The sequence below is a fragment of the Girardinichthys multiradiatus genome, chromosome 15, assembly GCF_021462225.1.
Source record: "Girardinichthys multiradiatus isolate DD_20200921_A chromosome 15, DD_fGirMul_XY1, whole genome shotgun sequence".
In the NCBI taxonomy this organism is placed as follows: Eukaryota; Metazoa; Chordata; class Actinopteri; order Cyprinodontiformes; family Goodeidae; genus Girardinichthys; species Girardinichthys multiradiatus.
Genome location: NC_061808.1, coordinates 33243243 through 33258043, shown reverse-complemented (window position 1 = coordinate 33258043; position 14801 = coordinate 33243243). Strand labels below are relative to the sequence as shown.

The following is a 14801-nucleotide window of genomic DNA, read 5'->3' as shown; positions in this document are numbered from 1 at the left end:
CTGTAAAGTCTAGAGTCCAGCTGTTCTGTGAAGGCCTGAGAGGTTTTGAAAAAATTAAAGCAAAGGAATTATCACCACAAGAAAGGCCATTCATTCCACTTGTTTACTGATAAGTCGAATGAATAACATCTTTGCCCCGATGAGTCAAGCATTGGTCTTGAGACTTATGTGTTATTCAGTGCAACAAATATGATCTGTCTCATTAAGCAGCTATCATGTGAAAATCACATTTGCCTTAGCAACACACTACTGGATAACTCAGGTTGTCCCATTTTGGCAACCATATGTCACAGAAACTTCATACAACAAACAGAGGGACACACACAAACACACACAAACACATTATCCAGCATTACCCTCAAGTAAACTCGCTCATTTTACCCACTTAACCAGACTAACACATCTACACTCTGACACACTGAATCATCACGAGACTTATATAGGTCATTTAAAAGAGTCCAGCTTGCTGTGGAAGTGAAGTATGCAGAGCAGGGGGATTTCTTTTCTGCCTCAGTGTGTTGGGGCCAGTGGAGCAAATATGACTTGATAGGCTCTCAGCCCAAAAGGCCGGCACGCGAGCTCCTTTGACCTGAAGAAATATCATGCGAGTATCATTTGGAGCAGAAGTGGGGGATTGTGTTGTGTTTTGTGTACATTAGTTCAAAGCCAATTGGGGCAGAGACAGTGATGAATTATGTCAAATAAAGCTGACTTTAATAATTGATTTTAGGTTGAGATTTTAGTTGGTCTGGGATGTATGTTTGGGTGTCTCTGTAACTATGTGTGCAGATAGACTTCCCTCTTGGCTTTTTGCATGCTTTCATTTCTCTGTTTATACAGTTAGGTACACGTGAGTCCTCGAATAAATATCACGCCATGAGTCACTACAACAAGCTTCATCAGCCTAATCTCTCTTCTCCAGTCTGAGAGACTCATCCTGGATTTATGCGCTTAGCATGTTTGCTGCTGCAGACAGTAATCAGGGATCAGCCTGATGCCTATCAAAACTGGAAGAATGCTCCTCTGTGTTAAGCCTTTCTCAATAAAATGTGTTTTGAATGAATAGACAAAATGTATTTTTTCTTATGGGTGAGCAGCTTACAAACCTTACATTATCAAGTTCAACAGCAGTGGTGTAAAGCATGCAGCCACTGGAGTTTAGAAGAGAGGAGACGTGTTGTCTGGAGTGATGAATTGTGCTTCTCTGTCTGACCGGCTCTGGGTTTGGTGGTTGCCAGAAGAACAGTACTTCTCCAGCTGCATAGTTTAAGTGTGTGCAAGTATGTTGGGTGGGTGTGGATATGTTTTATCCTGCAGCATATGAGGAACTTTTAGACAATTTTATTCTGAATGTGGGAAAGGTTTGGGGATGACACCTTGCTGTTCCAACCTCACTGCACACCACTACACAAAGCAAGGTCCACAAGGGCACGGATGAGGGAGTTTGGCATGGAGGTATCTAACCGGCCTTCTGACTTCAGCCAGACTGCAAGACGTTTAGACCCAAATCCGTATCTGACCTGACTAATGCTTTCCTAAAAGAATGGTCTGATACTCCCATAAGCACACTTCTAATAGCTATTTATAAGGAGTGGGATGTCAGTGAAGTCTAGGAAACATGCAAAGTTGGTTATCCAAACATGGCTTTTTATATTAGGTGCCAGCTTCTACCTGCAAAAATGTTTTATTTAATAACATTAACAGAGGCCTCTAAACTCGAATAATAGTTAACAACCAGTATTAGTTACAACCAGTATGCAACTTTCTCCGAGCACCAAGGCGTTTTAACTTTCCCAGTAACTGTGTAGAACTCCTTGTCTAAGCACATGTCTAGAAGCTGTCACTTTCTGCATTGCTGGTTGGTTGAACAACAACTATGGTTTCCTTTAAGGCTTTTAGATACTGGACAAATATAACACTCTCAAAGTCCTGCATTTCAAATGAGACATTCCTGAAATTCCGCACTAAAATAAATCACTTGCTTGCTGCTCTATAAACTTATAATACACATATGTAACTGTTGAGTTGTAACAGGAGGAGTACTCAAGTACAGGTAAAACCAGAATAATGAGGCAGAGACTGATGAAAAGTTTAAGTGAAGTTTATTTACAAAGGGTGGAAGTAAATTCGTCCTGTAAGGAATAGGAAGACGTTACTTGAGTAATCCACAGGAGAATGGGTGAGAATGAAGAGGGGAATGTATTTGTCATTCTTCCAGGCTCTTGGGAGAGAGGTAAGCTTCGGAGGAGGAGGCAAAGGATATCCAGGAGGAAAGTGACTCCGTCTTCGAGGTAGGTTTGTGTCCCAGGTCCAAGAGGGAGAGTGAGAGTGGCAGGACGGAGGACTGTTGAACTTCGGGTGAGAGTTTCCAGGAGAGTGAGTCCACATCCACGAGTCCTTAAGCTCCAGCAACAGGTGTGTTCCAGACTCCACAAAGTGTCCTTCAGAAAACACAAAACACAAGGTTACTCGGCTGGCCTGGGAATGCCTCGGGCTCCCCCTGGAGGAACTGGAGGAGGTGTCTGGAGAGAGGGACGTCTGGGCGTCTCTGCTGAGTCTGCTGCCCCCGCGACCCGGTCCTGGATAAGCGGAAGACGACGAACGAACGAACAAGGTTACTCGAGGAGATTGTACAATAAAATGGGGCACAGGCTGCCATGGGACCACAGAGATGGAAAACCCTTGCGGCACTCCGATGTCACACCCGCACCCGAAGGCCCTCCACGAATGGTATTGTGATGGAGCTGGCGTCCGGGGATGGGGAGGGAAGGACTGGGGGGAAAACCGCTCTCCCAAGGAGCCAGCTCCCCGGCTGACCCCAATAGGCACCCCCGTTTGCCGAGTCCCAACAAAGGAGAGAGGCATAGGCACATCTGCCGGGCAAAAAACTAGGGACAGGTAACAGGCCCCAAGGACCAACTGAAAACCGGGACCAACGTCCCCAGCCCCACCCCCCCGGAACCACCCAGCCCCTCACACCCCGATCCCCAGCCCCATTACCCAGTCCGCCGCCCAAAGTTGCCACCGACCCCCAACAAAAAGGACCCAGCCAGAAGCGCCCAAGCAGCCAAGAATGCGGCCCCACTCCAAACAAAGGAGCAGACCAGCCAGCCCAGCCACCCCCGAACCCAATGGGCAGAGCCAACAGAGCGCCCAGCCCCCGAAGCCCGACACCAGACAGCGGCCACAAGCAGGCAAGCAGAGCAACAAAACACATCCCACTCCAACACCAAGGCCGCCACCAAACTGCACCCGACCCAAAACGGCAGGCCCACCCAAATGCAAGCTCCAGGCTATAATAGATATATGCACCCCCACCCATAGACAGGCGAACCGAGACCACCGGGCCAGCCGGGCAGTGAAGCAGACCCCACGATGCACCACCCCGCCCACTACCATGCCCAAGGGAAAGACGCCGGCCCAGCAAGCCGAAGGGTGCCACAGAAAGGCCCCAGCACACAGAGCAAAGAGGTCACACCCCCATCCAGAGATGCAGACCCATCTACAGGTCCTTCTCAAAATATTAGCATATTGTGATAAAGTTCATTATTTTACATAATGTCATGAAGAAAATTTAACATTCATATATTTTAGATTCATTGCACACTAACTGAAATATTTCAGGTCTTTTATTGTCTTAATACGGATGATTTTGGCATACAGCTCATGAAAACCCAAAATTCCTATCTCACAAAATTAGCATATCATTAAAAGGGTCTCTAAACGAGCTATGAACCTAATCATCTGAATCAACGAGTTAACTCTAAACACCTGCAAAAGATTCCCGAGGCCTTTAAAACTCCCAGCCTGGTTCATCACTCAAAACCCCAATCATGAGTAAGACTGCCGACCTGACTGCTGTCCAGAAGGCCACTATTGACACCCTCAAGCAAGAGGGTAAGACACAGAAATAAATTTCTGAACGAATAGGCTGTTCCCAGAGCGCTGTATCAAGGCATCTCAGTGGGAAGTCTGTGGGAAGGAGTGTGGCAGAAAACGCTGCACAACGAGAAGAGGTGACCGGACCCTGAGGAAGATTGTGGAGAAGGGCCGATTCCAGACCTTGGGGGACCTGCGGAAGCAGTGGACTGAGTCTGGAGTAGAAACATCCAGAGCCACCATGCACAGGCGTGTGCAGGAAATGGGCTACAGGTGCCGCATTCCCCAGGTCAAGCCACTTTTGAACCAGAAACAGCGGCAGAAGCGCCTGACCTGGTCTACAGAGAAGCAGCACTGGACTGTTGCTCAGTGGTCCAAAGTACTTTTTTCGGATGAAAGCAAATTCTGCATGTCATTCGGAAATCAAGGTGCCAGAGTCTGGAGGAAGACTGGGGAGAAGGAAATGCCAAAATGCCAGAAGTCCAGTGTCAAGTACCCACAGTCAGTGATGGTCTGGGGTGCTGTGTCAGCTGCTGGTGTTGGTCCACTGTGTTTTATCAAGGGCAGGGTCAATGCAGCTAGCTATCAGGAGATTTTGGAGCACTTCATGCTTCCATCTGCTGAAAAGCTTTATGGAGATGAAGATTTCATTTTTCAGCACAACCTGGCACCTGCTCACAGTGCCAAAACCACTGGTAAATGGTTTACTGACCATGGTATCACTGTGCTCAATTGGCCTGCCAACTCTCCTGACCTGAACCCCATCGAGAATCTGTGGGATATTGTGAAGAGAACGTTGAGAGACTCAAGACCCAACACTCTGGATGAGCTAAAGGCAGCTATCGAAGCATCCTGGGCCTCCATACGACTTCAGCAGTGCCACAGGCTGATTGCCTCCATGCCACGCCGCATTGAAGCAGTCATTTCTGCAAAAGGATTCCCGACCAAGTATTGAGTGCATAACTGTACATGATTATTTGAAGGTTGACATTTTTTGTATTAAAAACACTTTTCTTTTATTGGTCGGATGAAATATGCTAATTTTGTGAGATAGGAATTTTAGGTTTTCATGAGCTGTATGCCAAAATCATCCGTATTAAGACAATAAAAGACCTGAAATATTTCAGTTAATGTGCAATGAATCTAAAATATATGAATGTTAAATTTTCATCATGACATTATGGAAAATAATGAACTTTATCACAATATGCTAATATTTTGAGAAGGACCTGTACATCCAGGTCAGCCAAGCAAAAATGATAGAGCCGAGTCAGACTGCAGATCCCCCCCGAGCCAGCACCACAGCAACACCACCCATCCTTCTGTGCATTCGTAGGGGCATGGCGAGGACCACTAACCCCAAGCACACCGAACCCACCAGGAACCATCCAGCAAAAGAGCAAACCCCACCCCAGTACGAGGCAGAGAAGCCCGACGCAAGCGCAGAGCCCAGCGACGCCCGCCCTGCCGCACCCACGCCCGGTGGTCAGAGCTGCCGCGCACAGGACCACCGCCCCAACACCACAGAATGCCATACAGTGGAAGACGGAATGCAGCAAAGAGCACCCAAGGCAAAAGCTGCACACAAAGCTCACACTGCACAAATGTGCCCCCACCAGCCCCCCATGAAAGTGCACCCCCACGAAAAGAAGACCCGCACCATCCAGGTCCTAGAACATGCCCGACACCCATACCCCTGCCAGAAGCAGCCCCGCAAGAAGACCCACCCCGTAGCCCACAAAAGGCAAGATAGCCCACAGAGCCAAAACCAAAACCCATCCGGAAGCCGAGACCAATCCGCCCCGAGACCAACCCCGGCCAGCCCCCCCCCTCCCCTCCCGCAGACCCTCAGGTTTCTGGTGTTGACAGACCTTGGTTCCCCTAAGGCTGGATGCCATGATCTTATGGAAGAAATCTTTGACTTAATTCTGAGAATATTAAGCTTTCAACTGCTAATTGGGCATTAGATTGTTGTTCAGATTGTCTGATTCACAAAGTCTTTCTGCTCTTCTTGATTGGAACAAAATAAAACCAGATATTTATGGTTTAAATAACAGTTTTCTTTTAAAACTCTCAATATTTTTCTTGTCAAAGCAGCAGTGGTTTGACCGCTGTCACTTCTCAGGTTAAGTAAATGTTTTTACTTCCAAGTATAAGTCTGCTTATTCAAGATCAAAACTGATTTCATGACATGCTTTTTGCAGCATGTGAAAATAATCAGTTTCGCTGCCAGGATTCTTTACATGTTAAAGCTGCTGTCCCGCTTTTTGTTTATCTGACCATGTTGGCATGTTGAGAAATGCATCTAAAAGTAACACGATGTTTTGAAAGATGATGATGTCACTTTGTCATATTATTTATTCTGTATTAAATGGTTCAGTGTTGTATACAAAGTGTGAGTTCAAATAAATATGATGCTGTAAAAAGGTATTTGCCACCTTACAGACTGTATTCCTCATAATTTCATGCTAATTTTGACTATTTGACACAATTTTATTTTATTAGTTGTTTTTGATCGACTGTAGCACTTTGAGATTTTGTTGGAATGTAAAGTGCATTAGAAATAAAATCTATTATTATTATTAATAATAATTTTGACACAATAACACCAAACTGCCTAAAGTCAGTTTAATGTTTTGATCATTTCTTTGCTGCAGAACAGTCTTTGTCTGTCAATGGTCCATTTTGCAGTGGAGTGTGCCACATAAAAATCTCAGTTTTACCAACAATCTCGGAGGACGCTTTTGAGCATTTTCCAATTCAAAATAAATAGTCAATAAATGTAGCTGTCATTAAAAGATGAGATGGGGTTAGGGTTGACTGAGACTTTGGAGAAACTGTATCATTGTTGAGACAGCTCTTCAAAGTTCCAGTTGATGAGATTTGTTGGAATTATTGTTGGTAGACCAACTTTCAGGTAATGTGTACATATAGCCTGACTTACATTTTGTTACATAACTTATTTTGACCTTGTCCTGCCTGTGTAGTACCCTTCTCTAAACTCCTGTATTGTCCCTGAGCCCAAGCTGAGATTCAGTGATGTCTCTTGGCTGGGTTTTTTTCAGACTTCACAAAGCACCCTCAGTTTCATAGAAGACATTACACAATTCTGAACCAGCTCAGTGACCTTCAAAATGGTGGAGCACCAGTTTAGAGCCGCAAAGTAGTTTTCAATGAAAGTCCTTTCCACTTTTTGTTTTATTCTATTTTTGTAGATAATTTATAGAGTGGCCATGCATTTTGCATATTTAAGATCCAGTTGAGTTTTGTCTTTTAATTAACTTTCAGGGTCATTAATGGTCATTTGTCTATTTGCATTTGTTTCTGCTCAGGGGTAGATATCCTGAAGTTGGTGGCTGCCCAGATTGGAAACCAGTGGATTGACATTTATCAGTCACTGGCAAACGCCACAGAGCGCGAGGTGGCCGCCTTCTCCAACGGCTACTCGTCCGATCACGAGCGAGCGTATGCTGCGCTGCAACACTGGATCATCCGAGACAGCGGGGCCAACCTGGCCAAGCTGATTAACGCCCTGCACCGGCAGCGCCGCATCGATGTGGTAGAGAAGATCCGCTGTGTCATGGAGGACAACCCTCAGGTATGTTTCTGTTGCCGTGCCTGGCTTGAAATGTAATCCAACTGATTCAGCGTATCAGGAGAAGAAAAAACTATTTGTGACCTTTGCACCTTCGCATCGTGTTTTTTCCATTAAGGGCTCCATCAACATCAGGCGCACATGTTCTGGTACACACTGTTCTCTGTCTGTTTGTTTTACTGAAACCTAATTTAAAAGGAAAGATTTCTCTGATTTTCTCTCTGAAGCCAATGCTCGAGGCTCAGTCGCATTCCTGACATCAAGTAACACTCCACTTTGAGAAGATGATTTGATGTTTCAGCAGTAATTGCATTCTGTGTTGCAGCATACTCCAAAGTTCAAGAAAAAAAGAATAAATGCGTCTATGAGGGGAGTTTGGTTAAGATTTCTGTGTGCATGTGTGGTAATGGGATGCAGCCTATTGCATGCATACTTTAATAATATGAACCAATCACGTGTCTGATCTCACTCTCAGGACCCCTCTATAACCATAGAGTATTGACCTTGCACTATAAACCCATAAGGACATGTTGGATCATTCGTCAATATTTACTTAGCTTCTCTCCTTTCCTATCCTTCCATTCTTGTTTCAACAATTTGTATCAAATCAGTGCTCTTGATGATCCTCAAGGTCAGGGCTACGGATTTAATGTCTTGTTCCCATAATAACACACCAGCCATGTTCATATGGTTTTTCATCACTGTTTAATTATTATCAGATAATCTCAAGCCAAGGAGTGATCCTGTAGAAGATACAGCTTATTAAAACTGTGTAGAGAGGAACTGCCTAATGAAATGGAAGGGAAGTGGAATGGTCTTAAACCAAGTTATAGAGCAACATTTTGATTGGTAAAAAACTGTCAGTTTGAGGCTCACTATGTCCTTAATTAAGCCTCCTGGACCACCCCACGTTGCTATAAGAAGAGAAAAGATAAACAAACCCTTTAGCTACTTCTTTCTTCGCCAGGGTCTGCTTCATATAGGAAGATCCTTAGTCCCTGATAAACCTCCAAAGGGGCTCAAGAGATGTTCTGATCAGATATCCAGATCACTTTAGCTGACTCATTTCAGTGCAGAAATCTTTTTTTATCTCCTGCTCTTGGTCATGTACAAACTCTTACCAAAAATTGCCCAAATTGGTGATTCATGGCAGCATATTTTATGTTAAGTGTATCTGTACAACAGAACCAGACCAAAGAGAAATTAAAATTTGCTAACATTCTCAAGACTTTTGTGGAAGCAGGAAATGTTCACCCCTAAGGGTCTATTTACGCCTCTTCCATACTGGAGCTGGTGCCTTTCTCCAGGGGTCTATGGGTGGAGTCAGGGTACACCCTGGACAGGTTGCCAGTCCATCACATGGCAACACAGGGACATACAGTACAAACAACCATGCACAGAAAGACCAATAAACTTGGACTGTGGGAGGAAGCTGGAATACCCGGAGAAAACTCCTGCAGGAAAACATTCAAACTCCATGTAGAAAGACCCACGGCCGGGATTAAACTCACGGCCTTTTTGCTGCAAGGCAATAGTGCTACCAACTCCGCCACAGTGCAGCTTCAGCCCTCAAGAATATGTCCAAATTCTGTATTTGTAACACTGCAGTGATACTAAAATAGTTATGAGCAAAAGTCTATGCTGCAATGGAAAGTCCAAAACATTTTTAACCTAGTCTACCAGCAGAAACATAGATAGATTGATGTCTCTTTGGATAAATTCTCGTGTTTTATGATATGGGACAATAACTACTCAGTTTAATAAAATATCATTATACCATTTGGAGTTGGACTGACTGACTGACTGACTGACTGACTGACCATTTGGACTGTTTCATAAGAGGTGAGACATTGGCATTTCAGCCTGTAGTATGTACTTGGGTAAAGATAGCATACATTACGTTAATATTTTACACCACCAACAAATTATCACATTCCTGGGATTTAATGTTCGTATCCTTAAACAAAACATTTTAGTTTTTTGACTATAGCACATATGAATCATTTCTAGTGAAGAAAGACAAAAGTGGTTTATCAGGTAAAAAGTTCTAAGATCAAAGTTTACTATTCTAAAGCAAGACAAAACCTTTTATTTAGGTCTAAGGGAAGTTGTGCTCTGCCTGTCTGCTTCTATGATCCTGGGCCCAGAAAGTACAAATAACTGATTCAAGAAATGCTCCTGTGAGAGCGCAGTAAATTAAAGCATCATGTTGGAGACTGCAGCAGATTAAAATGTTCACATAGACAGAGCTACAAAACAGAACAGTTTAACACAGAGGACAAAACAATCTTTACCATTTCTTTGATCTTGATGTTTTAAGCTAATTTAAAATTTGTCCGATATTCAAAATCAGAAATAACATCAATATTTTCCTTGAGTGCGAAGGTTAATTTATTGAGTCTTATTCTATATTTACTTAAATGAATAAGATTTTCTGCCCGATAGAGCTGGTGTAATGGAGTTAGGTTTTGCATCTCCCCTAACTCACACACACTTTTTCATTTGATTGAGATCAGGGCTTTCTGATGGTCACTCCAAAATATTATCTTTACTGTCCTTCGGCCATTTTGTCAATAACTTGGCAATATAATTTAGGTCATTGTCCATGTAAAAGATCCATTTATGCCTAAGCTTTAATTTCCTGGCTGATGTCTAGAGTTGTTGCTTCAGTTTTTCTGTGCAATGTTCTTTCCTCATGATGCCATCTATGTTGTGTAGTGCACCAGTCCCTCCTGCAGGAAAACACCACCACAGCATGATGCTGCTACCATCCCACTTAAATTCCTCCTTTTTGCTCCTAGTGGAACTGTGATTATGACCAAATCACTTAAACATTAGTTTCATCAGACCACAGGACATGTCTACAAATGTAGGTATTTGCCCTGATTGCTTTTGCAAACTGTGATGTGGCTTTTTATATTACTTTTGGAGCAATGGCTTGTTCCTCTCTGAGTGGCATCATTATCTAGGCTTTCCCACAATGTTTAAAGGCATAGTAATTAGGGGTGTACTGATCGATTGGCCCCGATTTCCTTAATTTTTGGAGATTGGTGATTGGCCGATACTTAGATGTGAAACCGATCTTATCCACCAATCCTATCTACTTGTCTAACCTATTATGCTAGTTTTGTTTGTTTTTGAAATGGTAAAAATGAAGGTATCCAAGCCTAAGATGAAAAATAATACAGTTAAAACTTCAGATTTGTATTAGCATGCAACCCAGTAAAGGTACATTTTGCAAAAAAGTGGAGCATAAAGACGACTAAAACAGTAACAGAAAAAATACTGAAGCAAGAGAACAGTCTGTCAAACAGCAAGCGAAACAGTACAGCAAACAGTAGAGATACAAAGGGTGTTAATGATCAAAACAAAAATTGCTTTTGCAATGAGAACTTGAGTTATGACACATGGTGGACTAGCAAAGGACAAGCAAAACAATCTCTACAACATGCAAATACAGATCAGGTGGCTGTCTGAAACCCAAAATACAACTAAACCAAGACTAGTTTAAGAAAAACCTGAGATCTCATTAAAGCTGATCAACAAATCATTTTCATATGCATTGATTAGGATTAATGTGTAGATAAAGTGTAGATAGCACAGAGGGAGCCCAGTCCTCTTGAGGCTGCATCTTAGCGACACAAACTGTTTTTGGAGTGATACGTTAATCTTTTCATCTGCTAAAGTGAAATATCCCCAGAATCTTTCCCCGCTGCCCTTCATGCTGCTGCAGTCTGACACTTCTGCCAAGTGAGCCTCACTGGCACAGTTCATCGGAGTGTGTATGTCTAAATGGGCTGTGTGCTGGGGATTTCTGTGTGCCTCGTCCCCAGCAGGCCCTTGCGTTGTGCTGAAAATGATGGTCAGCAACTTAATATGGAGGTTTTCCCTTACACACACAAGAACACACAGGCTCTGGAGCTTTCTGGAACCGCCGTTCTCTTGTTCCTCTCAGTGACCCCTCCTCTGCTTCGTCATCCACTGCAGGTCAATACGTGCTACATGTGGTTAGCGGTGCAAAGAAACAGGACTCCCACTGGTTTACAAGGAGCTCTCAGATGGACTACATAGATATTTGCAAAAGGCTGTGCCTGGGTGGCCTGTCATTCTTCAGTGAGGACAAAGCATCTGCTGTTTGCCACTGTGGTCTAACATTATGCATATACTGTAATCTGCTACTTCATCTAGTTGATTAAAGTAGATTAACTCCGTCATGGAAAGCATGGTGTTGGAAAATGAAGCACCAAAATGTGGGCTGTAAGCAAAATGTGGTAAGACCAAAGCATGATTAATATATTCAAGTCTTTAAAGTAGGCTCCATCTGCTTTGATAACAGCTTTACACACAGTCACCATTGCTTAAATCAGCTTTATCGCATGTTGGCTCAAGAACGTGCGGGTTTCTTTGTGGGAATGCTGTGCACTCTTTGACTAATTTCTGGGGTTAGACCAGATGACTGTAGAAGGAAGGTCTGATGCAGCACGTCTTTCCTCTGCTTTCTAGTAAAACAACCTGCATAGAACCTAAAGGTAAATTCTGGCTCTTGGTTCACTACAGAAGCATTTTATTGTGTTGCACAATTGTTTTATGTTTGCAGCTCAAGTTCGGTGTTTAGTAGCCCATAGCATTATCATACTAGTTTTATTGCTGTATGTAATTTTGCCTTTAGAGATGCTTTATCTGCTCATTTCAGGGACCCATCTTTTGTGTCTCAATCTCTTGGGCTGATGGCATCAATCATGGCCAGCAAGTGCTTTTCATCAAGTCTTGAAATCCAACTCATCCATCCATTCCCCAAACAATTATGCAGACACGTTAACACATCATTATTATAAAGAATGACCAGCTAATGTTTTAGTCTGAGGGAAGAAGCTGGAGTACCGTGAGAGAACCCACACATGGACAGGGAGAACATGGAACTGTTCTTCAAATTTGGAGTTTTATGAGAAAGGTTTAACACACAGTTTTTTACATAAACATAATATTTATTTGGTGTTTTGTTGTATTTTGCTTTGTCATCATTTTACTATTATGCACTTTGCATGTTCTAGAAAAGAAACTATTTTAGAGACTTTTTATCTGCACTGGTTTGAGGACCTTGTTTGTTTGAGCAAATTATTCAAGTCCATAATAAGCGTGCTGTTTTTTTAAAAGGCCTCTTTTTACAATACACGTTTCAGGTGACAACACCTGTTGAATGATGATGATCGAACTATTCTCTGGGAGAATCCTGTTTTTTTATACTAAAATACAGAAGTCCTTGTCTTTAAGCTTGGCAGAAAATTAGCAATAGACCAAACTGTGAAACAGAAACCAGAAACATTTGATAACCAGCAGCTACAAGAGATAGAGATCTGTTTAACACAAGTATTAGCTTAGCTAGATGACTTACTGTCCCCTGGAGCTGCTGCTCATCATCTTCTGTGGATCCCTCTGATTTCCTACAGCTCTTGGAAAAAACATGATTTGCAATTGTAATTATAACTGGAATTTAGTATATTATTGTCCTGCGTCTGCAGATAGATGTACATTTTCCTAAGCTAGCTAAACAAAGCATGTGTGTTCTGTCAGAATACCTGTACAGCAAACCAGATGTTATGGAACAAAGAATGTAATGTTTCTGTCTCATGTTCGGAGCAAAGGTTTGTAACAGATTGGATTCACCAACTGAGAAGAAAACCTGTGTCTCTGTGGGTTCTATGTATTAGCTTGCCGATGAAGTGACCTCTGCTGATCTACCCTTTCAGTCCAAGTGGGCCTGCGCAGTGAAAAACAAGAAGCGCTCTCATGAGCTCATCCCCAAACCAGTCGCTACTGGTTCAAACCACAGGTTCATTACCACACCAAAGACGGAGACAAGAGGGAGTGAGGGAAGTGGGGGACAGAGATGGGCAAAAAAGAAGGAGAACAGGAAAAATGGAAAGAGGAAAAAAACAAAGGAGACAAAAGCATTAGATTAGGAAGGACAAGGATGGATTGTGGATAGATGGAGAACCATGTAGCATACAGAACTATAATATTGCTCCAGTTTAGTTGGGGGGATGCTGTAGTTGTGAACTGTTTATTGTATGCTTTCTTAGAGAACTTTAAAACACAAACCTGATTCAGTCTGTGGGGATGTAGTTTTCTGCATGTTCAGACAGCATGTTTACATCTCCTATCAAAGCAGAAACTCAACCCTGCGTCAGCTGTCAAGGGACAACATTCTCCTAATTCTCCAACGTCCCCTCACTGTCCAAAGACCCGAGAGTTAAAACACCAGACTACAAAGGTACCAATACGACATTTTCAATTACTAAATGGGATGTTTTGTACCGACCATGCATCAGAACATACCCACTAGAGGGATCTGCTTTAACAGTGACTTTAAAGCCTTTTTTATTTTCCTTTGATAGCATACTGTAAGGAAAGTCATTACATGAATAATATCTGTCAGCAAGAAGTTCATATTTTGAGAGTAAATTGGCCAAACCAACAATCACAACTAAAACAAATGGAAATAGGATGTGTTATAGAATCTCCCAAAAATAATATACCATCAAATTAAAACACATGTGAGATTGGACCACTTGTTTATTAAAGATTTTATGATTTTCACAAAAACACACACAAAACTGATTCTCTTCTAGACTATTGCCCCAAAGCATGATATGGCCAGAGTGTTGTATGTATACCACCAATGCTCCATATTCTACACATACCGAGGATAGGATTGGAAGCCCTTTGCCGTCACCTAGCAATCAGTTATGCTCAGTTCTGGCTAATTTGTATACTAGATACCTAAAATAGGTTTAGTTTGTGCCATATATTCAATTTAATATATTCAATCTGCCTGATTGCAAAGCATATTATATGTATAAATGTTTATTATTGAATAGATTACGCACATTAGGAATAATATGGTGTGTTTACAAAATAGAAGAAGGAATGGGAAAAAAGCAACATGTAAGAACACAAAGGGGCTACAAATTGCTGGAAAGTTTCAACTTACCCAAAGCCTCTGACTCCTAATGGCTGACTGAGTTGACCCCAGCCATCTTGACCTTGAAATTGTGGATATAAAAAGGGACAGATGGACAATGGAAAGTTACACTAGAGATTCAGAGACATTTTGGAGTCATTTCTTTACCTCTGCAGGTACATCCATAAATAAAACTTGGCTTCAAGTTGTATAGGTTGCTGCTTGTTGCTTGTTCATAATGACCAGAACGATTCATGGTTTCAAACCCATGAATAAATTCATAAAGCTAAAAATATTTTAATGATTATTTTAAACTCTTGAAGGTTTGTTGAGAGTTAAAATCTGCCTCTCTTCCTCCTCTCTGCA

The 14801-nt window shown here is 42.5% G+C and overlaps 1 protein-coding gene and 1 long non-coding RNA gene across 2 annotated transcripts in view; one reads left to right on the top strand and one right to left on the bottom strand.

The window, feature by feature from the left end:
* tnfrsf21 (tumor necrosis factor receptor superfamily, member 21) overlaps nt 1–14801 on the top strand; it is a 59371-nt gene that overhangs the window by 36539 nt on the left and 8031 nt on the right. Inside the window, exon 4 of the mRNA XM_047388677.1 lies at nt 7212–7477. Coding sequence (XP_047244633.1) covers nt 7212–7477 — 266 coding nt within the window. The remainder of the gene's footprint in view (nt 1–7211; nt 7478–14801) is intronic.
* Nucleotides 2128–14795, bottom strand: LOC124882341. The gene is made up of 3 exons (XR_007041874.1): nt 13051–14795; nt 12867–12923; nt 2128–2441 (listed from the first exon to the last, which is right to left on the bottom strand). It is a non-coding gene; the product is annotated as an uncharacterized LOC124882341 (long non-coding RNA).